This window comes from Nicotiana sylvestris, chromosome 11, assembly GCF_000393655.2.
Source record: "Nicotiana sylvestris chromosome 11, ASM39365v2, whole genome shotgun sequence".
Lineage (NCBI taxonomy): Eukaryota > Viridiplantae > Streptophyta > Magnoliopsida > Solanales > Solanaceae > Nicotiana > Nicotiana sylvestris.
In genome coordinates this window covers 1,124,331-1,151,052 of record NC_091067.1, presented here as the reverse complement: position 1 = coordinate 1,151,052, position 26,722 = coordinate 1,124,331, and the positions used below count along the sequence as shown (strand labels likewise).

Below are 26,722 nucleotides of genomic sequence, written 5' to 3'. Positions count from 1 at the left end.
TGGGTCGCCACTAAAAACGGCGACATTCCAAGTCGCTACTAAAAGGACGACATACCAATACTACTTTTGGTGGCGCCTTTTTGGCTCGCTACTAAAAATGGCGACATATAATATTTCTTTTGGTGGCGACGTTTTGGGTCAAAATGGAAAACGATTAGTTTTGGTGGCGATTTTCTGGGTCGCTACTGAAAATGGAGACATAATATTATCTTTGGTGGCGACTTTTGGGTCGGCACTGAAAATGGAGTCATATAATATTACCTTTGGTGGCGACTTTTGGGTTGATACTGAAAATGCCGACATATAATATTACTTTTGTTAGCGCTCTTTTGGGGTCGCCACTGAAAACGATGACATACCAATACTACATTTGGTGGTGACTCTTTGGGTCACCACTGGAAATGAATACTACAAATCAAGGTTGCCACTGAAGACGTAAAAATTGCACAGGGCACCCTATTTGGTCGCCCTCATTTAACCTATACCCATTTTTTAAAAAAGTTTTAATTTGTACCCACTTTTTAAACAATTTCAGTCCCCTTTCTTCTTCTCCTTCTCCTCAAAGTTATATCCGTCTTCAATGCGATAGGCCACTCCTTTCTGAAGTCGCTGATTGTGAAAATGTTCCAGTAATTGACATGGGCTGTGGAGATAGAAACCTTTAGTTCATCAATTTGGTATTTAAGAAGTATACCAAATTGGAGGAATCTGACCAAGAGGATTACATAAGTTTGTGAGCACCTGTATTTCCATATAATACTTTCAACGTTTGAATCATATGGAAAGTCAGTTAAAACTTCAACTCTAAGAAGGCTAAAGTTCGTTAGGTACAAACAAAAACTTTAGCTCTAGAGCTGAAGTTCGTCAGTTACAAAAACAAAAACTTCAGCAATTACAAACAAAAACTTCAACAAATAGAGAACAAAACTTCAGCTACTATGCTTAAGTTCAGCAATTACAAACAAAAACTTCAGCACACTTGCTACTTCAATCCCGTCTACTAGAATGCTGAAGTTTTGCGTGATTGTCTTTACTACTTCAGCCCCGTATGCTAAAGTTACACGAAAAAGTGGGTACGCTTGCAATTTTTCTTACAAAGCGGGCACAAGTTAAAACCTGACCCAAAAAGCGGGTATAGATGCAAATGCTCCACTGAAGACGGCGATATGCAAATTAAACTACAGTCATAAATTAAAACAAAGTGTGACCATGATTATACAATAGGAAAAATCATATGTATACTTGATGCATACACCAAATATAAACACATGACATGCATTATTCTTTTAGCTATAAAGTTTTATTGCTTAAAATTGTCACTAGAGTTTATGCACTATAGATCAGGAGATGTATTCAATTCATGCAAATTGATTGAAGGGACTTATGCTGATCTGCTAAACAAGCTCGAGATGAATGCAAACAAGAAGCAATGGGCTATTGGACCTATGCTATCAGATTGGCACTAAAACTGAAAGATCCCCAAAGAAAAATAAAATCATATGACATGAAGAGGGCAAAAAAAAAAACTGTACACTTGATAATTGCTGAATTAGTGATACATCTTCAAATGCCTTTTATACATCAAATAAAGGTCAAAGAAATACAAGAGAAAGAATCTCATGACAAAGCCTCGGTCATAAGTGAACGATGCTTCTGTTGCTGCTCATAAAGCTCGCGGAAGATGCTGTATTTGGCATCGTGGTACTTCTTCACTTTTGGGTCTTTAGATGGATACACAACCTGCCATCAACCGCATGAAACCCATAAGAACAACAAGGCACCTTGAAAACTTAAAGGAAGATGGAGAATACCAGGAAGGGGTAAGACTTTTTTTCCAAATTTCTTTCGAATTGGTAAGCACAAAGTCCAGTAATATACCGGAAGATAAAACTGCTATAATCTGGTTTCGCAAAGGTGTATGGCACCAAGGAGGGTGGCGGTGGAGGGGGAAGAGGAGGAGATCTTCCATTAGATTATCCGGATGAAGCAAACAAGACAGCCTCTAAGCAAGTAACATGATGGTGCAGTAAAGGACTTTGTGGAACATTTAATCTATCCCAACAAGATCTAAACAGAAGAAACTAACAATAAAAAAATAGTTCTTAAAAAAAAAAAAAAAACTTAAAAAATAGTTCTAAAAATAAAAAAGAAAAAGCTATGATTAAAGGTTCCTCTTCCTGTGACATTAGTCAAATGCTCTTTCTTTTCAAATTAAGCACGTAAATAATGTACTGACAGTCGCACACACCTGACCAGCAGCATTCATTGCTTTCATGGCCTCACGAACAGTAGGATATTTCTTTGAAGCAACAGCACCAAGAATAGAAGCGCCCAATAGCACAGATTCATTTTCGCGTGGAAGAATGATAGGGTAACCTGCACAAGATATAATACAGGTTGGAATTGATTAACATATCCAAAACACACAGATGGATTATTCAGTACCCAGGTTAAGGCTTCATGCAGATACTGAAAGAAAACAAATTGAAAGCTATAACACAACATGCAGATACTGAAAGATAACAAATTGAAAGCTATAACACACCCTTTTCAGCAATTGGGAAGCTCAAGGGAAAGTTTAGGATTCACTACCATCCATAGAAATCTAGCACTTCTTAACTTGGTGTTTCAGGTTATTTCCTTCTATTTCATTTCTTATTGTTCTAGAGGAGGTCCACAAGCGAGGATATGATGCTAGCTTCGAATTTTGTGCTGGCGTCAACAATGAGGTACGAGGATATTAAGCAAGCTTTTTATATTTTTTCTGGCGTCAACAAGGGTGGAAGGACAGTGCATTTTACAAGTATAGCTGGACCGTGATCCACTTCTAAGAACTAGAACAGATACCGAAAAGCACAGATATGCAAGATGCTCTTCTAAACCTAATTGCCAGTTAGCAGCTCCAAGACCACCGGGTACTGTAACTTTCAGTGTTCGATTTAAATTTGCTACAACTAAACTGACTAACTGATTGGGAATGGCATGCACAGAATATATGCATCCACAAACATGTTCACATATTCATCCACTTCATGTATATTACATAACTCATTGATAAGCAGCATAAGAGACTGAGTATGAGAGAGAGAGAGAGAGAGAGACCAATAATATCCGCATGTTCTTGAACAAATAGTCGATTCTTTGCAAGTCCACCACAGGCAAGTAGGGTGTCAATCTGGACATGAAGAAACAATATAAGGAAGAAGATCACTTCAAGCAAGGCAGTAAATATTGGTTCAGGTATCAAAATGGAAGGCATGTATACTTTATGCTGAAAGCTCCCAGCATAAGAAAAGCAACTACATAGAAGATCAAAGTGATCAATAAGAAATTCTGAAAGACAAATAATCCATTATTAGGTTCTTTCTCCGCCACATCCTAACCTCCGACCACTGTTACCACAAAATCTTTCCTTTGAATACCAACTATTAACAGTCCAAGTCTTGTCAAAGATGCATATGCTTGCCGCCAAAATGTCATATTCATGACCTAAGCAGCTGACATACACACAAAAAAAAAAAAAGTTTGGGGGAGGGGGGGGGAATGCAAACAGAACCAAAAAAGTCAGGAAGAAATCTCATATCCCACCCGAGCAAATTGTTTAAGCTTCCAAATGAAGGCAGTGATATTAGACCAAGATAGTTATAATTGGCTAGGTATTGACATCATTACAGACTTATAACCATGTGATAACATTTTTAAGAGGTCATTAGCAATACTCAAGCAGAGCTCCTTGCGCTGGAAACAGGTCTAAGAGTTGCTGTACAGTTTAAGCTCCATCCTCTTGAAATCGAAACGGACTCAACAGAGGTAACAAATCTTCTCAGTACTGATCATCAAATTTATAACCACATTATCTCTTCATGCAGGTGGTCAATGGCCCAGTTGGGGATCCCGCTGCTCAGACATAACTTCCGAGAAGCAAATTCTGTGGCGCACCTCTTGGCAAAAGACGGTACCAAGCTTAGGAATATGAATAAAACAATCATCCTTCATGCACCTACGCCAATGGTGGAGGCAGCAATGAAAGATGACGCTGTTGGGAAATCCTACCTTAGATCTATATCGGAAGAATCTTGTATTAAGCTAGCTAGTATGGGTGATATTAATGCAGTGAATAGCTCTAGTTCTTTTGTAACATCTCCCATTTTCGATCCCAATGGGATGGCTGGGGGTGATCTATGTAATATTACTTAGTATTTAATAAAATTTCCTGTTTACAACCAAAAAAAAAAAAAAAGATAAAATTTTTAAGAGACTTCCTTCATAGCTGTTTCTTTTATACATTAAAATTATCACAAGGCATGAATCTGGAAATTTAGTGGTGGCAACTGCTTTTTTATATCAGAAACTACATAAGCTATCAGAGTACAAAATGTAAAAGTTTCTAAAAAAGAGAGCAATAGCAATTCCACAGTAAAAGATACATAGTAGTATCAGGATATGAGTCCTTACGTTGTGTCCATTAGCATTGCAGTGCTCTACTATATGGCGGGTTCCATATGCAATGCCCTGTACTGTCGCAAGGTAGAGAAGTGCCAGCTGCTTTTCACTAGTGTCAAGTGTTAAACCAGAAATCATCCCTTTTGACTTCGGGTCTGCAATTGGGGACCTGAATAGAAATTTTGCGTGTATTTTAGAGCAGATAATTAGGGAATCGAGGTGAAAAACTTATTAACAATTCTTCATCACTATACCTGTTACCATGAAAATCTGGGAGGATATGCAAATCCTTAGTCAATGCAGATATAAATTGTGATCCCTCATCTTGCTTCATTGATTCCAATATCTCATTCAACAAGTCAAATATTGAGATTCCTAGCAGAGAACAGACTTTAACTGGTAAGCAGGAGGCGATTGCAACAGAGGAAATAGCAAAAAGCAAATTGCATGTGAGTTGAAGCATAACTAAGAAGAGAATTTGACAAGGAGCGCCACACATATTTTCGTAAATGACACATCAAGGTCATCTTACTTCGAGATGCAGCACGATTTGCAAGATGTGGGGATGCAACGTGATTTTCAATAATATAGTCTAGCAATGCACCAGTGGCACTCTGTCCTCCTTCAGTGAGCCAGTACTCAGGCACCATTGCTGAAAATATTGCAAAACCAAAATGACAAAACATCATTTGCTTTGTAACAAAAGCAGTAGCATATCAGATAAAAATATGGGAACCCTCCTAGATTAATGCTTCAACTAAATGCAGAACCTAATATGTAATCATAAGTAATTCTTTTTTTTGAGAAAGATAATCATAAGTAATTCTTATACAGCTTGTCAGCATTAGTAAAAACATTTCGACTATGCATATGCACATGACCCCTAAATCTTGATAATTATCTCCGTCTTTAGTTGGAAGAAGGTAGCAGTAAATTTTGATAGTATCATTTCCACCATTTGTACAAAAATAGTTTGAAGAAACAAGAGGTACATTGCAAAGTGGAGGTGTACCTGACCAGAAAGGTCCCCAAACTCCAGGTATGAATAACTTTGTCCTGGATACAGCCATGTGACATGTGGAAGTACCACATACGAGCACCATACGCCTACTTATAGCATCCTCATCAACTTTCAAAATTACAGTAACACTCCATCGATAAGTAAATCTAGTCAACAATATATGTGAAGATATTTTAATCATTCAACATAGTGCAGAAGATTACTCAATAATAACAACCTATAGATTCAGAATCTGATGCAGGCACACTTTCCATTACACCGACACCACCAGCATGAGCATCTATCAGTGCAGTACCTACAGGTGTCCCCGCCATCAAGCCCAATTCCTGAAACATAAGCAGCACCTTAGTAAAATTAACTCAAAAGCATGAGGAAAGTAAGGCACTCATAACCATCAAAGTCCACATAATTAAATATGATTGTGTCCTTTTTTTCACTTTTGCTAATAATCAAGAACTCAAGATGCAATGTGATTCTTATGAATTCTTCACCTTTGCAGCATCCAGTGTTAAACCCGAACCCAATGCATGACCAGGGAATGCTACACTTCGGCCTGCACATTTTTAGTAGAAAATCATGATAAGAATAACTAAGCAGTTCTTAAGATCAAATGATCTTCCACCATATGAGCAACATAAATAAATATTGACCCTTTGAGACAATTAGCCTAAACAATCCATATATAAACTAGAAAGAGCAAAAAACCAAAAATAAAAAAACAACAGAAAAAGAGAACAAGAAAAAAAGAAAAGAAAGAATTAATAAATGAAGGAAAAGGATGCTAAGCAGAAACGACCACTGATTGCCAGGAGGGTGCATCAGTAAAATGCTAATGGCAACCTAACATGAACTGATGCAGAAATTTGTGATTTTTCCTTTCCTTTCCTTTTTTGCGAGAGAAGACCAACCAATCAGTTTATTAATCCTCAACTAATCCCTAATCTTATGAGAGGTGAACTGTATCTGTTCCAGCAACTCAATGCTCAATTCTCAATGACTTTCAAAAGTCGCACATTGTAGCATGACTTCAGATAAGATGATAAATAGGGATTAACAAGTTTGCAACAAAGTTAGTTCCATGAATTTTTTCCAAGTCATACATTTCAGTAATTTAGGTGAAGCTTCAAATATACCTATCTTAGCATGATGTCCATCAACAAGATCACCTAAACCAATCTCCTCCCAGAATTCATCATCCCATCCACAAGCTTCCATATCACGGGAATCTCTCTCATTTATCTGCTGCATGTGCGCGTGACCTAGATATGTCCATTTGCAGACGGTGGTGCATAGACTCCTTGTGTCATCTCCTGTTGCTCTAATAAGTTAACAGAATAGATGGAATCACCTTTTCCTGTTTAAAACTCAAAAGCTATGGTTCATGAGCTATTTCTTACTTGTATGTTAACCAATCACTTAGATCCATCCACCTAAATGCCATTGACCAGGATTCTTGGAGATTTTCCTTCACCCACAAGAGCTGTAAAAACAATTTTGTATCAACTAGTAGTAATAAAGCATATCAGATATGATGATCAAGAAAGTAATTAGAAACTTCAACTTTCCCTTTTTTACTTCATACAGTAGAAAGCAAGAAGCGTAAAGATGTCAAGAGCAAGCTGTATAAACAACGCACACTCATTCGCCAGTATATGATTCAGAAGGAAGGTACAGCTGTTATCTGATATTCATTCACTACAAGGTAACGAAGGTATGCATGTCCTCATCCCCAATAACATCAGTCATTCCACAGGATTCCAAAAGTATCATTCAAGACCACAGAAAAGCAAGCACATATCCAGAGCACAACACTATATAGCAAATTTTTGACAACCTACAGCTCTTAAATCAGTCTCTTTGACAAGGATCGGAACTTTATTCTATTGCTTCTTACTCTCATACTCCTGCACCTTTTTTCTTGGGTACGTTCAGCAAAGGTGTATGTGGCTCAGGGCTTAAGAGCTTCATACTGAACTAGCACTACCTTAGTCTCCTAATGCTACACAATTACCAAGATAAGAGGGGTCATCCGAAGTGAAAACGTCTACAACTCACCTGATCATCAATAATGTAAGCATTTAACTACTCTTTCGATGTACTGTACTCTATTTGGACATGTTTCATAGGCTTCAGCTGATATTGGTATTTTCTGGCATTAAATTATCAGCAAAAAGTTCTAATTCAGTATCTGTTAAGTTCCTCCAACCATTTCTTCTCCTTGGTGCTCCCAGGAGAAGAGCAAAAAAATGAAAAGCAAAATGCTACGATGGCTTTTGCTCCAGACCATATGGAAAACAGATTATTAATTATCAGACAGTTAGGTGCAGCATAACATAGACTAGTTTTTTCCTGCCCAAGTTCAATCAGGGAATGCTGACCAGTCTCTTGGATTTTATATGAATCTGGATACATTGTTGTTTGATAAAGTGTTGGCCTCAAAAAAGCATAAATTTCCTAACCATACAAGGAGCATGGAACATTTCATAGAATGTACAACAACAACGGCCCAGTATAATCCTACAAGTGGGATCTGGCAACATTTCATAGAATGTGTCAAGAGAAAACTTAGAAGTATGGAAAAATAAGACTTCTCTAATTAGTAGTGTCCACATCTGTTAATTTGAAGAAATTCAGTGCATAATGAACAGTCAAATAGGATGAGTTCCAAAATGGATCTAGTATGGTGAGATCACATCAATCTGCATATGTAACTCTTATAGCACAACTAGTGGAGCTATTTATTTAAGTTTATAAAGCCAAATATCTATGGAACCATGGTGCCCTTTTGTTTCACTTATCATCCGTGTTGCATCTCTTAGTTTGACGTTAAGTTTTTCATTTTCTGACAACTCTTAGAGGACGAGAATTACTCACTATACTCCTTTTGATTGGAGCTATATCCATACATGTTACTTTACAGAGTCAAGAATTTCATTCATGAAAAATATGCTAGACATAAAACAGCAGGCCTCCTACAAGTATATGTACCTTTGGTGGCTCCATCTCGGGGGAAACGCCTCCACCACAGTACTGCAATACAGGTGAGTTAGAGGCATTGATCCTCTCAGCTTGTTTTACAGCCCTATGGTCCATCCACACTATGATGTTCCTTCTAGTATCACCACTCCAGGAAACCGTGACAGGTTCACCCTCAGAATCAACAGCAACTGCACAGAGGAACCAATCCATCCATGTTACTTACTACCATAATTCTGCTCATATACCTCAATCAACACACTAGACAGATTCACTAAGATGAAAATCAGCAGTTAGTGACTGCATACCAAGAGAACAAGTAGCAGCAAACCCCAGTCCCTTAACTTCTTCCTTGGAAACATTTCCGAGGGAACATGCTGTTTTTACCGCAGTGCAGATTGCTAGCCAAATATCAGTCGAGGATTGCTGGATTTGAAGAACCACATAAATGAAATCAGAAACAGAAAAAACTGAAAAGGAAGAACAAGCACTAATTCTTTAATTGCAAAAGCAAAACATAGAACAGTTTTCTCATTTATATCTTCTAAAAACATATTACAATCAAGTATCAAGTAATATATTGTAATGTGACACAACCTATGTTGCTCGGACTCTCTAAAAATGTGGCCGGATACGTGTCGGATCCTCCAAAAGTAGTGCATTTTTGAAGGATCCGACACGGGTGCGGCTACATTTTGGAGAGTCCGCGCAACATAGGACACAACCACCAAAGATTGACCAAAAAGAATGAGGGAAATCAACCGTATAGACAAAGAAGAAAAGCAAGAACAAGGAATGTCTATTCTTAAGATAGTTATCTTTACTTGACAGACCTCAACACAGTCACCGTCTTTCCATATCTGTATTGGGCTACTGGCAGAACCTAGAAGCTTCCCCTCCTCATTAAAGAGACCTGCATTAAATTGTAATCTTAACATTAGTTACATATAACCAATCAGTATTGACTATAGCAACACAAGCTTGACATTATACATAGACCTAAAAGCCAACACAATTTTGTTGCCCAAATATGAAAAGGCTTGTACTTTAGCAGGCTGCCCTCAACTTGTTAACTGTGTCCTGAGTAGGAAATAAATTAAGGTCCTTACTAGAGAGGCAACTATGAAGAGAATGTTCGGGAGAAAATATGTAACATAGCAATTCAACATTCATGCACATAGGACCAGTCGTGTTTTGGCAAATAAAGCCTCTAATAAGTTACAAATGCTTGCATCTTTAATTTACTGGAAGTGACAAAGAAGAGTTGACAAAAAGCATAAAAGAATATGGATTAGAAGAATATAACTTAACAACACAGGGTCTCTTTCATAAGAAGAGCTTTCTCTTCATATTTTTCTTCATTGGTTAACATTTTTCAAAGGGTTTCTGCACTTTTTGCTTCTGATGAACATTTATTTTCCATTCAAGATTTAGGCTGACTGCAACTAAAGGTCTACAAGTAGATTGTACTTGTAAGGATGACACCACCTCCCACTCTTTGTTGAAGAAAAGAACTGGAATAGCTCATGAACAAGATCAAAGCTTAAGATTATTTTTTTTATAATTATTGTAGATTAAGAAATACATTTGTATATAGAGATAATAATATCAAGCAGCATCAGGTTACTGCAAGATTGAAGCTCAAACTCCTGAAATACTAAATTCGCTAACTGAAGTTCTAGATATGCATACACTTTATTAAAGTTTTTCAGCGTGGCATGACCTGTGACACGTCTGCCAACTTCTTCATCAATCATTATTCACTAGTACCCTATCACCAAATAAAGTGTCTGGTCAATGCAATGTCAACTAGTCATGAATGACCAATTCGATAAAGTAGGCCGTAGAACTTTTCCTAGCAAAGAATTTTTTTTCTGCAAATTCTCTCCAACTTTTTTTTGGTAAGGTAAATTGTATTAATCAAAAGGGAGAAAACTCCCGTATACAAGAATATACCAAAAAGTAAAGAATTTACATCGGAACATGATTCTCTACAAATGACGCCCAATCTTATATACAAGTAGGGGCTATATGAGTGCACCAAAAAGCGATCAAAGATAAAAGACTATTCTTAGAATGTGAAAAAGGAGACTCAATCCCCTCAAAAGCTCTCCTATTTCTCTCCCCCCAAAACGCTAGCTCATGCATACAGATTGCATGATCCCCGCCAAATCGACACCAACTCTATATGCACTAACGACACAGTGCGAAAGACTAGAATTCAAGTCCCGGTATATTTTGGATGAAACAATCCTACAAGAACAGTACAAATGCCCAAACCAATCATCTTTCCATTAAACAAGTGTGAGACCCAGATAAGACTGGAAATAGAATCACTGTTCTCATCCAACGTACAGAAACATAATCCACTTGCCTCGCATATCATTCCAGATTCCAGTAGCTGCAACACAAACTGCTGAACTCAAAGCTAAGTTACGATGAACACAAAAAAGATTCATAACCCATCCTAAAACCTATAATACCAATCAGAATTGCTTATACCATCCAGCCGCATACTCATCACCCAGGGGCGGAATTACCTATTGGGAAGGAGGTTCAATTGAATCCCTTTCACTGAATAGTTATACTATGCAAATAGAATATAAACAATTTCTTTTATTTATTTCTAAGCTTTTGAAACTCCTTAATGTAAGAGAAACTTCTAGTGTAGTGTTAAAGGTAAAGGGGATTCAAGATTACTTTAGGTTATAGGTTCAAATAACATGTATGACATTATTGTATTTTTTTTTAATCCCCTTGCTAGAATTCCTGGCTCCGCCATTGCCATCACTAACATCAAAACATCAACTTGCATACAAAATTACAAATGAATAAATATTAAGCACTTGTTCACAAACTCAATGAATATTTCACCACAACCAATCATAAACAACTTCATCCCACAATAATGAAAAATAAAACCAAAAATTAGCCATTAACCCGAGGTCAACAAAAAAAATATGATTTTTTTCACCATAATCATTCTCGAAACCCCAAAAAACAAAATTAAGTGACACCAACAAGTGCATTACCAAATTTGGGTGCTTTTTTTTCATTAACAAATGCCTCCTCCTGTATGAACTTGCTCACATTGCCGGTCCCAAGCCAATATAAAGGAGGAGGATTGCAGTAGGCCAGTAACCAATTCATAAAATGAATCCTCATAGCCAATGAGGATTCATGTACCTGACACAACTTGGTTACGACTAAGCCATTGTTGTTGTTTTCCATTACGAAATGCACACAAATTGATGAATATAAGCAAAACTTACTGTCAACACAAAAAAGCCATGATTTTTTCACCATAACCAACCTCAAAACCCAAAATAACCAATCACAATTCACTCATATCAACAAGCACTAAACTTGCATGCTTCAAGAGGCGAGCTAGATCATTAGTCACGGGCCCAGTAACTTTTGCTTAGACCATATATTGCAAACCCAGTAAATAAGATAAGCTATGAGTTCAAGGCAATAAGCCAACTAGTCAAGGTCTACACAAAAACCCCATTATTTTATCACCATAGCCAATCTCAAAAAACCCAAAAAAACAAAAAACAATTAAATACTTCACCAATTATTTTTAAAAAAAAAACAGAACCTAACCTGCACGAGCACTACCAGTACCAACATCAACACCAAGGAACACTGAACGAAGATGCTTAGGAGGAATAGTTGTGGTCATTTCAACGGCGGAATTGGGAAATGAATTAAAGCGGTTAAAATAGAAGTGGCGGTTGTGGTTTTGATAAGAGTTGTCAAGTAGTGGTGTTGTTGGGGTATCGGTCATGGATTTTCTTGATTCTAACTTTTTCTCCCTATTTTCTTTGTAATAATCCATTTTTGTCCCCTTTTTTTCCTTTTTTTTTGTTAATTTTGTTGTACTCAAGATAATACTGCCAGAGTGTCAAGATCTGGAAAAATTACTGGGTTTTTTTTTTAAAGGATGATGACAGGAAGAAGAAGATGATGATGATGATGAGTGTATCTAAATCTGATTAATCTCAATCTTTTTTCTATAATTTAGTTGTGTCCTTTTTTGGTTAATCATTTTGTATTTTATGTATTCTAGTTTGAGAATACAAAATTGTATTCTATTAATAAAATACTAATTAATTAAATATTCTATTAATAAAGTATTTTTAAAAAAATATCCTGAAATTAGTATTTTATTTGAATTATTTATTTATTAATGTTTAAATAAAGATAAACACAGTCTTAATTATCTGGCATTCGGATATTAATACATATTTTAATATTTAGATGTTCTAATCTTAATATTTAGAGGTACATCCAGGACGTTTTAATCTTTAAAAAACAAATGAAGCTAAATTTGATTAATCCCAATCCTTTTGCCACAATTTAGTTATGTCCCTTTTTTGTTAATCGTTTTGTATTGTGTTTATGTGGTTGTCTTGATATAGTTCATAGTGACATATTTTTTCTAATTTTTTCGTAAAAATTGCACGGGACGCCCTATTTGATCGCCCTCATTTAACTTATACCTATTTATTTTTAAATTTTTAATTTGTACTCACTTATTAAATAATTTCAGCCCCCTTTCTCCTTTTTCGTTTTCTTCTTCAAGTTACAAAATAAACTGGTATTTATCTCCAGAAGCGACGCTGCTTTAGTTATAAGGTCAATTTTTTTTAATTGAACAATTCGGCAGTTGTACTTCTGCTCCAAATTTACAGCAAATTAGTCTTAGAAAAAAGTTTAAGTTATCAATAGGATGAGCTATAAAATTTTGGAGTTTTCGTGTTTGAGCTGAGAAGATGTACACTATTTTTCTTAAAAAATCACTGCTAATTGTGGTGCTTCAGCTCTAGAGCTGAAGTTCGTCAGTTACAAAATAAAAACTTCAGCTCGCCAGTTACAAAACAAAAACTTCGCCAGTTATAAAAACAAAAATTTCAGCTCTAGAGCTGAACTTCAGGCCCAGCTACTAGAATGCTGAAGTTTTGTGTGATTGTCTTTGCTACTTCACCCCTGTATGCTGAAGTTATGCGAAAAAAGCGGGTACACTTGCAATTTTTTTGCAAAGCGAACACAAGTTAAAACGTGATACAAAAAACGGGTATAGATGCAAATGCCTCAATCTTTTCTTGTTTTAGAAGCGACATAATTAGAATGAAGTTATTGAGGTTCCGAAATTGAATTTATTTAAGATCATGAAAAAAAAAACAAATGTAGAATGGAAATCTATGGATGGAATCGCATTTAGGGAAGGACAAAAGGAGAGTATTATAGGAAAAAATGACATTGTATATGTGCTCTGAAAATAACAGCCAAACATATAGTATATATTTTTTTTGTGTGTATATACATATTTTTGTATGTTATATATTAAAAAAAATATAAATTTTATACATTTTTACCGCTACCAGATTTAAATAGTTTCGAGCATGCACTAAAGTTGATCTTTGTCCCTTTTTTTAAGCTTCGCTCTCACTAGTATATTTAGCGGATAACAGGTGAAGGGAAAAAAATCTATAATTCGAGACAAATTTTAAAATATCACGAGCCTACGAATTTAAAAAATAAAGAATTCATAATGAATTTTCTTAGCAAAAGATATAGCAAATAAAGTTGAATTAAAACTTTTTTAAAGACAACTCTTTGTGATTATTAAACTCAAGAGAAGTAAATATAGATAAATGTGATTAAGAACCTGTTTGGCCAAACTTATGGGAGGACAAAAGTACTTTTTTCAGAAAATTGCTTTTAAGCAATAGTAGAAGCGACTTTTCTGCTTTTTTAAAAAATTCAAATTTTAGCTTTTTTAAGAAGCAGAAGCAGCAAATTATTTTTTCATGACAAAAATATCCTCAACATTAAATTATATTTCCGAAATTATTCCTTATTAATTTAACCCTTTTTATTTTTATTTTTACTGTCTTTTTATTCTTATTCTCTTATTCCTATTTGGAATAATCTCTACTATAAAAGTATAAATAAAAGTATAAATAGATCTTTTTCTCTTCTGTCGTTTCTTCTTTTCTTCGTGTCCTATTACTCTTTAAAATAACAAGACTAATCACCAGATTCGAGCACTTTTTCATTATGTAAGATTTCTTTTTTTTTTTAAGGATGTTTACCGGACGGGCTGGGCATGGGAAGAAACAGCCGTCCGGTTAGTGGAGCAGGCTAGTTAGTGGGCTGGGGTTCCGGGCTGATAGTGGGCTGGGATATTCCGAGTTTTATTGGACTCGTCTGGGTTCAGGCTTATCTGATCTGAACTGGACCGTTTTTTTTTTTTTTGTGTGTATTATGTTCCCTTATTCAATATAATCGATATTCTAGTGTTTGCAAACTTTTAAATAATAAAATACGTATTTTAAGGCATAAAATTAAAATTTTAAACTTTAAAAAGAGAGCAAGTTGTGAGAAAAATAAAGAAGATGGGGGACAATTTATAGTTTTTAAAAGGCTAAAAATATAATTTATCAATTATTAGGAATGGATGGGCTATTTTAGTAAGGGATAGGCTGAAATGGCTAAAAGTGCAAAAATAATCGTTGCCCAATAGTCATTTTTTATTTTGACCGTTAGCAATGGTCATAATTTTTAAAAAATAAAAATTTACAACTTAAACCAGGTTGGAACATGGTTAAAACCCTTGAACGGGTTACCGGGCTAGCCGGGTTTCAGCGTGCCGGCAGCCAAAAAAGGCCCATCCCCGTCCGCCACAATCCCCTACCCTAGCCAATCCGTCTCACCCCTTACCGGACCGGGCTGACACGGCTTGAACCGGGTCGAACCGGGTTGTTAGTGGGCCAGCGCAGTCGGATTAACACCTTTACTTTTTTTTCTTCTTCAGTATACTAATATTATATGATCTCCAGTTTATAGTTTTATTATATTTTCTTTTTGGTGTGCATGCATATAAATAGTTGACATAATGCAACACTACCTAGTTTGTTGTTTTCTCAAAAATTAATAGTTGTTTTGTACTTTAATTCCATAAAAATAAAAATAAAATATTAAGTTCTTATGAGATAAATATTTAAAATTTCTCTTTTAGAATTATGCTAATTGTAAAGTAAATCTCCTTTATCGTAATTTGATACTCAAAAGTGCTTTTTGAAAAGATTGGCCAAACATAACTTGCTTATCAAATATCGCAAAAAATACTTCTCAAACGGCTTGACCAAACACAAACTGCTTATCTTTAAAAGTACTTTTTTTGGAAAGCACTTTTAAACAAAAATACTTTTCAAAATAAGTAGATTTTGGCAGCTTAGCCAAACGAACTCTAAGAACATAACTCGTTTCATTAATGAGAAATTTGAAGGAGAACTTTGATGCATGTATAATGTGGTTAAAAAGTGACCAATATATTTTGTTAAATTTTTTAAATTTTATGCTATTTCTTTTTTTATTTGTATTTCCTATTTCATCCTCTTGGAAAAATTTTAAAAGTGTGATTTTATTAATTTGCAAAATAGGGCATAAGTTAGGGGTACAAAAATACAACGAACCCTCTCAAGTAGGATAATTTAAAATGAAAAATTCACAATATTAAATATATATAACTAAAATAAATATCTAAACATTAAAATGGTGCAAAACTCGGGTACAATAAAAATTTAAATGTTTACAATTATTATCAAGTGGTATCATAGCCTAGTTTTTTATCAAGCGGTATCAAATGATATCAGATCATAATAAAGAAATTAATCTATGATACCAGTAATTGATTCTTCGCTTGACAAAAGTCAAAACAGCGAGCAGAAATGCAGCGAATGAAACTCTAGTGCCGGCAACGAACAAAACTAATCACCCGTCTCACACTCAAACCAAATATTGCTATATGATTTCCCCTCGTTTTTTATGGAGACTTCATCAAGTACGCACTACAAAAGAGGTAGGAGCGTGGAAGCCTACTCTCTCGATTATTGTTGATGTAACTGGTAAAGTTGTTGTTATGTGATTAGAAGGTCACAAGTTCAAGCCGGGAAAACAACCTCTTGCAGAAATGCAGGGTAAGACTGCGTACAATATGTTAGTTAACCTGTATTTGTAAATAATGATTATGGAAATTAGAACGTTAGCTTATAAGCGTAAATATAAATGAAACAGAAATTAATTCGAGCCCACTGTATTCACAGTGTTTCCTTAAAGAATTTAATCACCTCCTAGTATCCAAGGTTATGGATTATTTCCTCCCAGGATAGAACGAATTACACACTGGTGTAGCGGTACTTCAAACCCCAGTGTTTCAGCGAACACAAAGTTCGGCAGCAAATCACACTTACGGTTGCTTTGTTTGTAGTTTAAAACAATGCAGAACAAGGGAGGAGAACTCAGAAGTCGAATGGAAATTCTGAGAGGAAGGAATGCAAAGTATAGCCAATGTTGAATTCTTACTGAAGAGAATATCAAATTGCAATTCGTTTTTCCAGTGTATACGCAGTGTATACAGAGCGTATATCCAGTATATGCAGAGTGTATATCCAGTGTATACAGAGTGTATATTAAGTGTATACAGAGTGTTTCAAGTGTTTTTTTCGATGTGTTCTACTTTCTCTCCAACTTATGCTCTATTTATAGCAGTTATTTGAGAGAAATCCGCCCCTTCCATGGTGCAACAAGCACTAGATCATGGAGAAAGCACTTACATGGTGGTATATACACTTGCTTGGTGGGAGGAACACTTGCACCATTGTGGGAGGTGCACTAGGCTGCATTGTTGCTTAGTGTTGCAACACAATACACGGATTGGAAAACATCCGTTACAAACACGGATTATATCACGTTAATATTCACTATTAACAAATAAATTTGGTCCAAAAAATTAATCAATCGATCGATCATTTGACCAAATCCGAATCCAAATCCCATTTCCCATTCACTCTAATTTTAAGACTATTTCATCTTAAACAAAAACTCAACAATCCCCCACATGAATGGGGAATGGCTATATCATGGAAGTATGCATGAAAAACTTGTGTGATTTGCAAACAAGAATTAATTGCATCTGGATAAGTAGGTTTCCCTTTGAACTTTCCGTAGTGAACTTATGTCGGATATACTCGGTCAATCGGTAGATTTGATATCTTTGAACCGTCGAACTTTAGTGTATACCTAGACAACCATAAGTCACACAATCAATCCCTTAACCGTCTTTGGTTCTCATTGTTGTGTTCGTTTCAGCCATGAACACTGCCTGGTTTCATAAGTGCGTAGAGAATTGGCCTTGCAAAATTCTCCTTGAAGCGGCTAACACTTCACACATACATAGGTGATTCCTAAACGTGTCATCTCATAGATACACTATTTGATATACCCTGTATCAAATTTAGAAATCATTAAAAAGCCTTAATGCTTTATCCTTGGTACTGAACATTGTCTCATCACGAGAATGGACTAAAACAAATTTTGTTGACAATGTTGAACCGTCATTAATGACTTTGTTTGATCTCCTTGAACCTAGATCTTGGGATCTCCAGTCTTCTAGGTAGAGTTACCGCCACAATGACTTGTTCTTGGCCATAGTCCCATTCCCCTCGATGATTTCTCAACTACCTCTCTAGTTAGGCCTTTTGTAAGTGGATCTGACACATTATCACTTGACTTTACATAGTCAATCGTGATAATTCCTCTAGAGAGAAGTTGCCTAACGGTTTTATGTCTTCGTCGTATATGACGAGATTTACCGTTATACATAACGCTCCCAGCCCTTCCAATTGCCGCTTGGCTATCACAGTGTATGCATATTGGTGCCAACGGTTTGGGCCAAAATGGAATATCTTCCAAGAAATTCCGGAGCCATTCAGCTTCTTCACCGGCTTTATCTAAGGCTATGAACTCAGCCTCCATTGTAGAGCGGGCAATACATGTTTGTTTGGACGACTTCCAAGATACCGCTCCTCCACCAATAGTGAATACATATCCACTTGTGGACTTCGAATCAGTTGAACCGGTGATCCAATTTGCATCACAATATCCTTCAATCACCGCAGGATATTTACTGTAGTGCAAATCAAAGTTTTGGGTATGTTCTAAGTATCCCAAAACTCGTTTCATTGCCATCCAGTGAGATTGGCCTGGATTGCTCGTGTATCGACTTAGTTTACTTATAGCACAAGCTATATCTGGTCGTGTACAATTCATGATGTACATTAAGCATCCCAACACACGAGCATAATCCAATTGTGATATGCTTTGGCCTTTGTTCTTTGCTAGTGCAAGATTCACGTCAATTGGAGTCTTTGCAACTTTAAAGCCCAAGTGCTTGAATTTTTCAAGTACTGTCTTAATATAATGAGATTGTGACAATGCCAGGCCTTGAGGAGTCTTTTGGATCTTAATCCCCAGAATTAAATCTGCAATTCCCAAGTCCTTCATATCAAACTTGCTAGTTAGCATACGCTTAGTAGCATTTATGTTGGCAATGTTATTACTCATTATCAGCATATCATCCACATATAGGCAAACAATGACTATGTGATTTGGAACATTTTTAATGTACACACATTTATCACATTCATTTATCTTAAAACCATTTGACAACATTGTTTGGTCAAATTTCGCATGCCATTGTTTGGGTGCTTGTTTTAGTCCGTAAAGGGACTTAACAAGTCTACATACCTTATTTTCTTTACCTGGAACCACAAACCCTTCAGGTTGTTCCATGTAAATTTCTTCCTCCAACTCTCCATTTAAGAAGGCCGTTTTAACATCCATTTGATGAATTTCAAGACCATACACTGCAGCTAATGCTACTAACATCCGTATGGACGTAATCCTTGTAACTGGGGAGTATGTATCAAAGTAGTCAAGACCTTCTCGTTGTCTATACCCTTTGACAACAAGTCTTGCCTTGAATTTATCAATAGTGCCATCATCTTTCATTTTTCTCTTAAAAATCCATTTAGAACCCAAAGGTTTATTTCCAGGAGGAAGATCAACCAATTCCCATGTATGGTTGTTCAATATGGATTCTATTTCACTATTGACTGCCTCTTTCCAGAACAATGATTCCGAAGAAGACATAGCTTCTTTAAATGTTCGAGGCTCATTTTCCAATAAGAAAGTCACAAAATCTGGTCCAAACGAAGTAGACGTTCTTTGACGTTTACTACGTCTTGGATCCCCTGATTAAATGTACTTTCTTTTGTTTCTTCCCGAGGTCGTTTAGATACTTCACCAATCGACTCGCATTCCTTTTTATACGGATATATATTTTCAAAGAACTCAGCATTATCTGATTCTATAACCGTATTATTATGAATGTCGGGATTTTCTGATTTATGAACCAGAAATCGATATGCTTTACTATTAGTTGCATATCCTATGAAAACACAATCAACTGTTTTCGGTCCTATTTTTACCCTTTTGGGTTTAGGAACTTGCACCTTTGCCAAACACCCCCACACTTTAAAATAATTCAAGTTGGGCTTCCTTCTTTTCCATTTTTCATATGGAATGGATTGTGTTTTACTATGGGGTACTCGATTTAGTATTCGGCTGGCCGTAAGAATGGCTTCCCCCCACAAGTTCTGTGGCAAACCAGAACTTATCAACAATGCGTTCATCATCTCCTTTAATGAACGATTCTTTCTTTCCGCAATCCCATTGGATTGGGGAGTGTAAGGGGCTGTTGTTTGATGAATAATTCCATATTCTAAACATATTTGTTCAAAAGGAGATTCATATTCACCACCCCTATCACTTCTTATCATTTTGATTTTCTTGTTAAGTTGCGTTTCAACTTCATTTTTGTATTGCTTGAATGCGTCTATTGCTTCATCTTTACTATTAAGTAAGTAAACATAGCAATATCGAGTACTATCGTCAATAAAAGTTATGAAATACTTCTTTCCACCGCGAGATGGTATTGACTTCATGTCACAAATATCTGTGTGAATTAAGTCTAAAGGATTTGAATTCCTTTCAACCGACTTATAAGGATGTTTAACATACTTAGATTCCACACATATTTGACATTTTGATTTTTCGCATTCAAACTTAGGCAATACTTCCAAGTTTATCATTTTTCGCAAGGTTTTATAATTGACATGACCTAAACGTACATGCCATAAATCATTTGACTCAAGTAAGTAAGAAGAAGCTGAAGTTTTATTATTAGTTTCAACAACTATTACATTCAGCTTGAAAAGGCCCTCAGTAAGGTAACCTTTTCCTACAAACATTTCATTCTTACTAATCACTACCTTGTCAGATACAAAAACGCACTTGAAACCGTGCTTTACAAGAAGTCCAGTAGAGACTAAGTTCTTCCTAATCTCGGGAACATGAAGGACGTTGTTCAAAGTCATGACCTTGCCAGAAGTCATCTTGAGAAATATCTTACCGTATCCTTCAATTTTTGCTGTAGCAGCATTTCCCATAGAGAGCGTCTCTTCGGGTCCAGCAGAAGCATATGTAGAAAATGCTTCCCTCACAGCACAAACATGGCGAGTGGCTCCAGAATCAATCCACCACTCCTTTGGGTTTCCTACCAGGTTGCATTCAGAAAGCATGGCGCACAAGTCATCAACATCATCATGCTTTTCTACCATGTTTGCTTGACCCCTTTGCTTGTCTTTCTTCCGAGCACGACACTCCGTAGATTTGTGTCCGGTTTTCCCACAGTTGTAGCAGTTTCCACTGAACCGCTTCTTGCTTGGGTTGTATTTCGGACCAGAAGCCTTCTTTCTCTTTTTGTTATCTTCAACAATATTTGCTCCCATTATTGTTGAATTTCCACGGCCTCTTCTCTCAGCAGCTTTGTTGTCCTCTTCGATTCTCAATCGAACAATGAGATCTTCAAGGGACATCTCCTTTCGTTTGTGTTTCAAATAATTTTTGAAGTCCTTCCACAATGGAGGCAACTTCTCAATTATTGCTGCTACTTGGAATGCTTCATTGATGACAAGACCTTCAATGAAAATTCCGTTAGTAAAATTACTAAAAAATTTACTTTCAATATCAGTATTTATTTGAAACATACCTTCAGCAAGTAGATCATGAATAATCACTTGCAATTCCTGGACTTGGGTAATAACAGACTTGCTATCTACCATTTTGTAGTCCAAAAATTTTGCGGCGACGAATTTCTTCATCCCGGCATCTTCAGTTTTGTACTTCTTTTCAAGTGCATTCCACAATTCTTTTGACGTCTCCACGCCACTGTATACATTATACAGATTATCCTCCAGCCCGCTAAGAATATAATTCCTGCACAAGAAGTCAGAATGCTTCCATGCCTCAATCACGAGAAAGCTATCATTCTCTGGAGTTTCATCTGGAAGATCAGGAACATCTTCCTTGATGAACTTCTGTAGACATAACGTAGTCAAGTAGAAGAACATCTTTTGCTGCCAGCGCTTGAAATCCATCCCGGAAAATTTTCCGGGTTTCTCTACCGGTGCCAACGCCGGAGTTCGACTTGTCGATGCGTTGGCAGTCATCATCGGAACAGCTTGATTTCCGTCATTCGCCATTTTTACTGTAAAAATGACACAATCAAACGTTTAATAAACGTTTAAAACTGGAGTGAAAAATCACGTAGATTTTAATCTCCAACAAAATGCCACGAAGGTTTTAAAACTGGAGTAAAAATCACGTAGATTTTAATCTCCAACAAACCGCAACGAAGGCTTAACTCTCCAAACGGGAGTACACAAAAAACCACAAAGGTTGGAAACAAGGTTATAGTTTCCAGAATAATAAAAGTAACACAAATACAGAAATTAAATTATTAAATTATTAAATTATTAAATCCCTTAAGATTGTTGTTCCTCTGTACTTGTAAATAATGATTCTGGAAATTAGAACGTTAGCTTATAAACGTAAATATAAATAAAAAACAGAAATTAATTCGAGCCCACTGAATTCACAGTGTTTCCTTAAGGAATTTAATCCCCTCCTAGTACCCAAGGTTATAGATTATTTCCTCCCAGGATAGAACGAATTACACACTGGTGTAGCGGTACTTCAAACCCCAGTGTTTCAACGAACACAAAGTTCGGCAACAAATCACACTTATGGATGCTTTGTTTGTAGTTAAAAACAATGCAGAATAAGGAGGACAACTCAGAAGTCGAATGGAAATTCTGAGAGGAAGGAATGCAAAGTATAGCCAATGTTGAATTCTTACTGAAGAGAATATCAAATTGCAATTCGTTTTTCCAGTGTATACGCAGTGTATACAGAGTGTATATCCAGTATATGCAGAGTGTATATCCAGTGTATACAGAGTGTATATTAAGTGTATACAGAGTGTTTCAAGTGTTTTTTTCGATGTGTTCTTCTTTCTCTCCAACTTATGCTCTATTTATAGCAGTTATTTGAGAGAAATCCGCCCCTTCCATGGTGCAACAAGCACTAGATCATGGAGAAAGCACTTACATGGTGGTATATACACTTGCTTGGTGGGAGGAACACTTGCACCATTGTGGGAGGTGCACTAGGCTGCATTGTTGCTTAGTGTTGCAACACAATACACGGATTGGAAAACATCCGTTACAAACACGGATTATATCACGTTAATATTCACTATTAACAAATAAATTTGGTCCAAAAAATTAATCAATCGATCGATCATTTGACCAAATCCGAATCCAAATCCCATTTCCCATTCACTCTAATTTTAAGATTATTTCATCTTAAACAAAAACTCAACACATTGTACCTTAAACAACAAGAAAATTTTACAGTATTAAGAGTTTAAGGCCTCTTATTAAAATTTAACTTTTAGGATACCAACTTGATTGATTAGCCCTTGTTAATTTTCTCAAATAACGCATAAGCCGACTACCTGCAGAGACGATGCTTCTTTTTAGTCTTTTAGATTGTTCCAAGAATACGTATTTATTCAAAGCTTCAAATACACAAACTCTGCATCAACCATTTCCGTATCTTCCCATAATTATTTTTTGATAAATCTCATATAAATGATCTCCACTCGTGCAATAGTGTGTCAGCAAACAGAGATTGCAAGAATTTGGCTTCAAATTAGCATCTTCCATTTCTTTTAACACCTTTTTAACATGATTTTTATTCTGAAAATATGACATTGTAAATGCATGTGGTAGGCATCACGACAATTTTCTCAAAAATTTTGATGGTTTTATAAGCATCTTTAAAATTGTCTATACTCACGTGCAAAATTATCATCAGCCTAAAGGTCTTGCAATCTAGCTCGAGATCGTGCCAAAGTATATCTTAAATTTTTTATTAATGAATTGAGGTATACCTACTTGGTGACATGCATTTAGTGTGTAATGAAATGTATGCAAGAGTAATTGAAGGCCCGTTCTGACATTTTTTAAACATATATACTGCTTCACATATCTTATTTAGAATTTTAAGGTATCCTTTAATTTTTATTTACCAAGAATTTTTATTTCATATTAATTAATTATCATTTATTTTCTTAATCATGCTCCGCGATGTTAGGTTGAAGAGCTTTTTCTTTTTTTATTAACGCTATTATTTTTATTCTTTTAAATAATATCGTGATACGTGACATTAGGATGTAGAATTAGTACGAGCTTTCCGGCCTTCTGGAATTTTGAGGTGGTGAACGTAGTCGATTTATGAGCGTCTTCCACTAATAATATCCTTGTTTCTACAGAATAACTCATCTGCAGTAATTTAAGTGAAAGATTATCTTTTGTAGGGTGTGTTTGGTATGAAGGAAAATATTTTCCAATTTTTTCATGTTTGGTTGGCTTAAATATTTTGGAAAATATTTTCTTTATGAATTTATTTTTCTCCAATTGGAGGAAAATGTTTTCCTTATCAAAATAAGGGAAAACATTTTCCAAAACTCCTTCTCAATCTTACCTATCCTACTCCCCATCCTCACCAACCCACCCCACACCCCCACATCCACCCACCCCACCCCTCTCTCCAAAAAGTTTTTTTTTGTTCAAATTTTAATATTTTTTTCCGTCACCACCCAACCTGCTACCTCCCCTCCCCCCCCCCCCCAAAAAAAAAATTTTTTTTTACTTTTTTTTTTAATTTCAAATTTCTTTTTTTTTCGTCTTAGTGCATCAAGCCCCCCAACCCCCACCCCTCCTCCCCCGGGAAAAAAATATTTTTTTTATAAATTTTCAGTTTTAGTTTTTTCATCTTTCGGTTAACAGGTTCAAATTTTACAAGTTCCAAAGTTATGAGTTCAGAGGTTTATGTGTTTGGAAGTTTACGGGTTTAGAAATTATAAAGTTTACGGGTTCGAAAGTTCGCGATTTCGAATTTAGCAGTTTTGAAATTTATGAAATGTGTGGGTTCGGAAAGTTGTTGGTTTGAAAGTTTATGGCTTCATGTTTATTGTATATAAATTATTTATGAATATTTTTTAGAAGTCATTTTCCTTAATTTGCGTACTAAACACCGAAAAATGAATAAGATTACTACTTATTTTCCAAGAAAATATTTTCTTGAAAAATATTTTTCACGGAAAACGTTTTCCATTATACCAAACACACCCTTAATCTATTTTATTTACAGTAGTTTAAATAGCACAAAATAGTAAGGTATACCCTGCTTTAAAAAGAATAACTAGACATATTTTTGTTTATTATAATCCAAAAAATATCTATTGTTTCCTTCCCAATATAATATTATGTTAACTTTTGATTATTTCGATACCACTTGACTTTAGCTTGTTAATCTATACTACAATAATTATGACTACATGGAGATAAATTCAAACAATAAAAAGGTTAGCATTAATAATATGTTATCCTTTATTAAGTTTTCTTTTCCTTTTGAGAATTCTCGTTAGGTTTCTTCAAAAAAAAAAAAAAAAAAATTGTATGAGAAGACTAAAAGAAATGAAGACACTCTTTTTAAAAAATTTATGCATGTTTTTGTACCGTGAGCTCATCACTTACTTTATTATTCATGCGTATGTTTAGATGTGTGTGAATCAATCAAGAATGTCTCAACTGGATAAATTCGCATGCTTATACTCGTCTGAGAACTCTTGCTATAGGCGAACGTAACTAAGGGTAGATGTTTGTCCCAACAACCTCGAAAATCAACGGATTTCCTCCGAATAGCCTCTAATGTCTGGATGGTCCTCTTAGACTGGCCATCGGTGAACATCTCATCCTTTTACAAAGTATATATGACTAAGTAAAACTATTAGTTTACGACTAAGCAGTACGACTCCTCCTAAATATTCTTATAAGATCTCAAGAGATAAATAGTTAAACTATACACAAATGGAGATAAACTATTAATGAGCATCTTCACTCTTATTCTACAACTTATTAGTGACGAATGAGAGATACACTATTATCTTTTCTTGCGTTAATTGTTTTCTTTAGATTATATCAATAATACATTTTTTATTTTGGCATACATTTTTTCCAAAACTCGATCCTGGAGTTTTTAAAAATTAAATAATATTTCGAATTGACTTAAATGGAAATTAAAAATTGAGTTAAAAATGAAAACCATTATTGATGAAGAACACGTGAAAATATTATTTACACCTCAGCACTAAAACAAAGCAATAAAAAAAATATTACGTAGCAGTACCAACAGTATCTAAAGCAAAAGCTAATTCATTTTCGGAATATAGAAAGCAAAAAAAAAGAGAGGAGAAAAATGTAACATTCCTCAAATCTATAAAAATTTCAAGAAACGCTCAAGGTAATTTTTTCAATCTTGCCTGAGTGCAAAAAAAATTATACTTCTATTATAGATTTAAACCCTTATAATTGATAAAAAGACTTTCCTTCTTTTCCCTCGTCTTCTTCGTTGCCTCCTCACTCTTTCCATCATCTTCTCTGCCAGAACTTCTTTCCTTTTCGTCGTCTTCCATTACTCTCTGTTCCTATCTTTTCACAGAAATATTTTCTTACTTATTTCATTTTTTTCTTTGTCACACCATACAAATTGTATCCTTTGAATTTGAATTATAGTTTTAGATCTGAAAAAGCCATCTTCGTTGAATTTCAAAGCTCCATGATATGGGCCATGGATGTCCCTGCGCATTAAACTCAATTGGGTGAAGAATTTTAGACGGAAATTTTTTGATTCTACTGCTGGGCTCTATAAAAACTCGACTCGAATGTTTTGAATTTTTTTAATTCGATTAACATTGTAACTTCGTGCTTCAATTTGGATGGGTGTTGATTAATAATGGTATTATTAATTGGTGAGGTAAATTTTTAGTGTTAAAATAGAGGTGTGGGGATGTACATAAGGTGTTTTCTAGTTTAAATTTTGTATAATTGGTATTTATACACACTTATACAATATTGTATAATTATGTATAATTGTGTGTAAATATGTATAAGTATGTATATT

At 35.4% G+C, this 26,722-nt stretch overlaps 1 protein-coding gene across 2 annotated transcripts; it reads right to left on the bottom strand.

Moving 5' to 3' along the window:
* Positions 1-1,517: 1,517 nt before the first annotated feature.
* LOC104222481 (uncharacterized) lies at positions 1,518-12,363 on the bottom strand. 2 transcript variants are annotated; one of them, XM_009773708.2, is made up of 15 exons: positions 12,047-12,363; positions 9,274-9,353; positions 8,749-8,866; positions 8,453-8,631; positions 6,862-6,944; positions 6,598-6,782; positions 5,956-6,017; positions 5,682-5,790; positions 5,456-5,572; positions 4,976-5,095; positions 4,698-4,818; positions 4,456-4,612; positions 3,103-3,175; positions 2,249-2,376; positions 1,518-1,740 (listed from the first exon to the last, which is right to left on the bottom strand). In XM_009773708.2, exons 1-15 carry the CDS (start codon positions 12,279-12,281, stop codon positions 1,618-1,620), a joined length of 1,890 nt encoding a protein of 629 aa, XP_009772010.1. In that variant the 5' UTR covers positions 12,282-12,363; the 3' UTR covers positions 1,518-1,617. The 2 variants fall into 2 exon arrangements, with proteins under 2 accessions (XP_009772010.1, XP_070018561.1); XM_070162460.1 differs by lacking the exon at positions 12,047-12,363 and adding an exon at positions 11,473-11,495.
* Between the last annotated feature and the right edge of the window lie 14,359 nt (positions 12,364-26,722).

Coding starts and splice junctions, on each gene's coding strand:
- LOC104222481 (XM_009773708.2), bottom strand. CDS start 12,281: ATGGATTATTACAAAGAAAATAGGGAGAAAAAGTTAGAATCAAGAAAA. Junction 6,783..6,861: donor AGTGATTGGTTAACATACAA/GTAAGAAATAGC, acceptor TTAACTTATTAG/AGCAACAGGAGATGACACAA. Junction 6,018..6,597: donor TGGACATCATGCTAAGATAG/GTATATTTGAAG, acceptor AAAAATGTGCAG/GCCGAAGTGTAGCATTCCCT.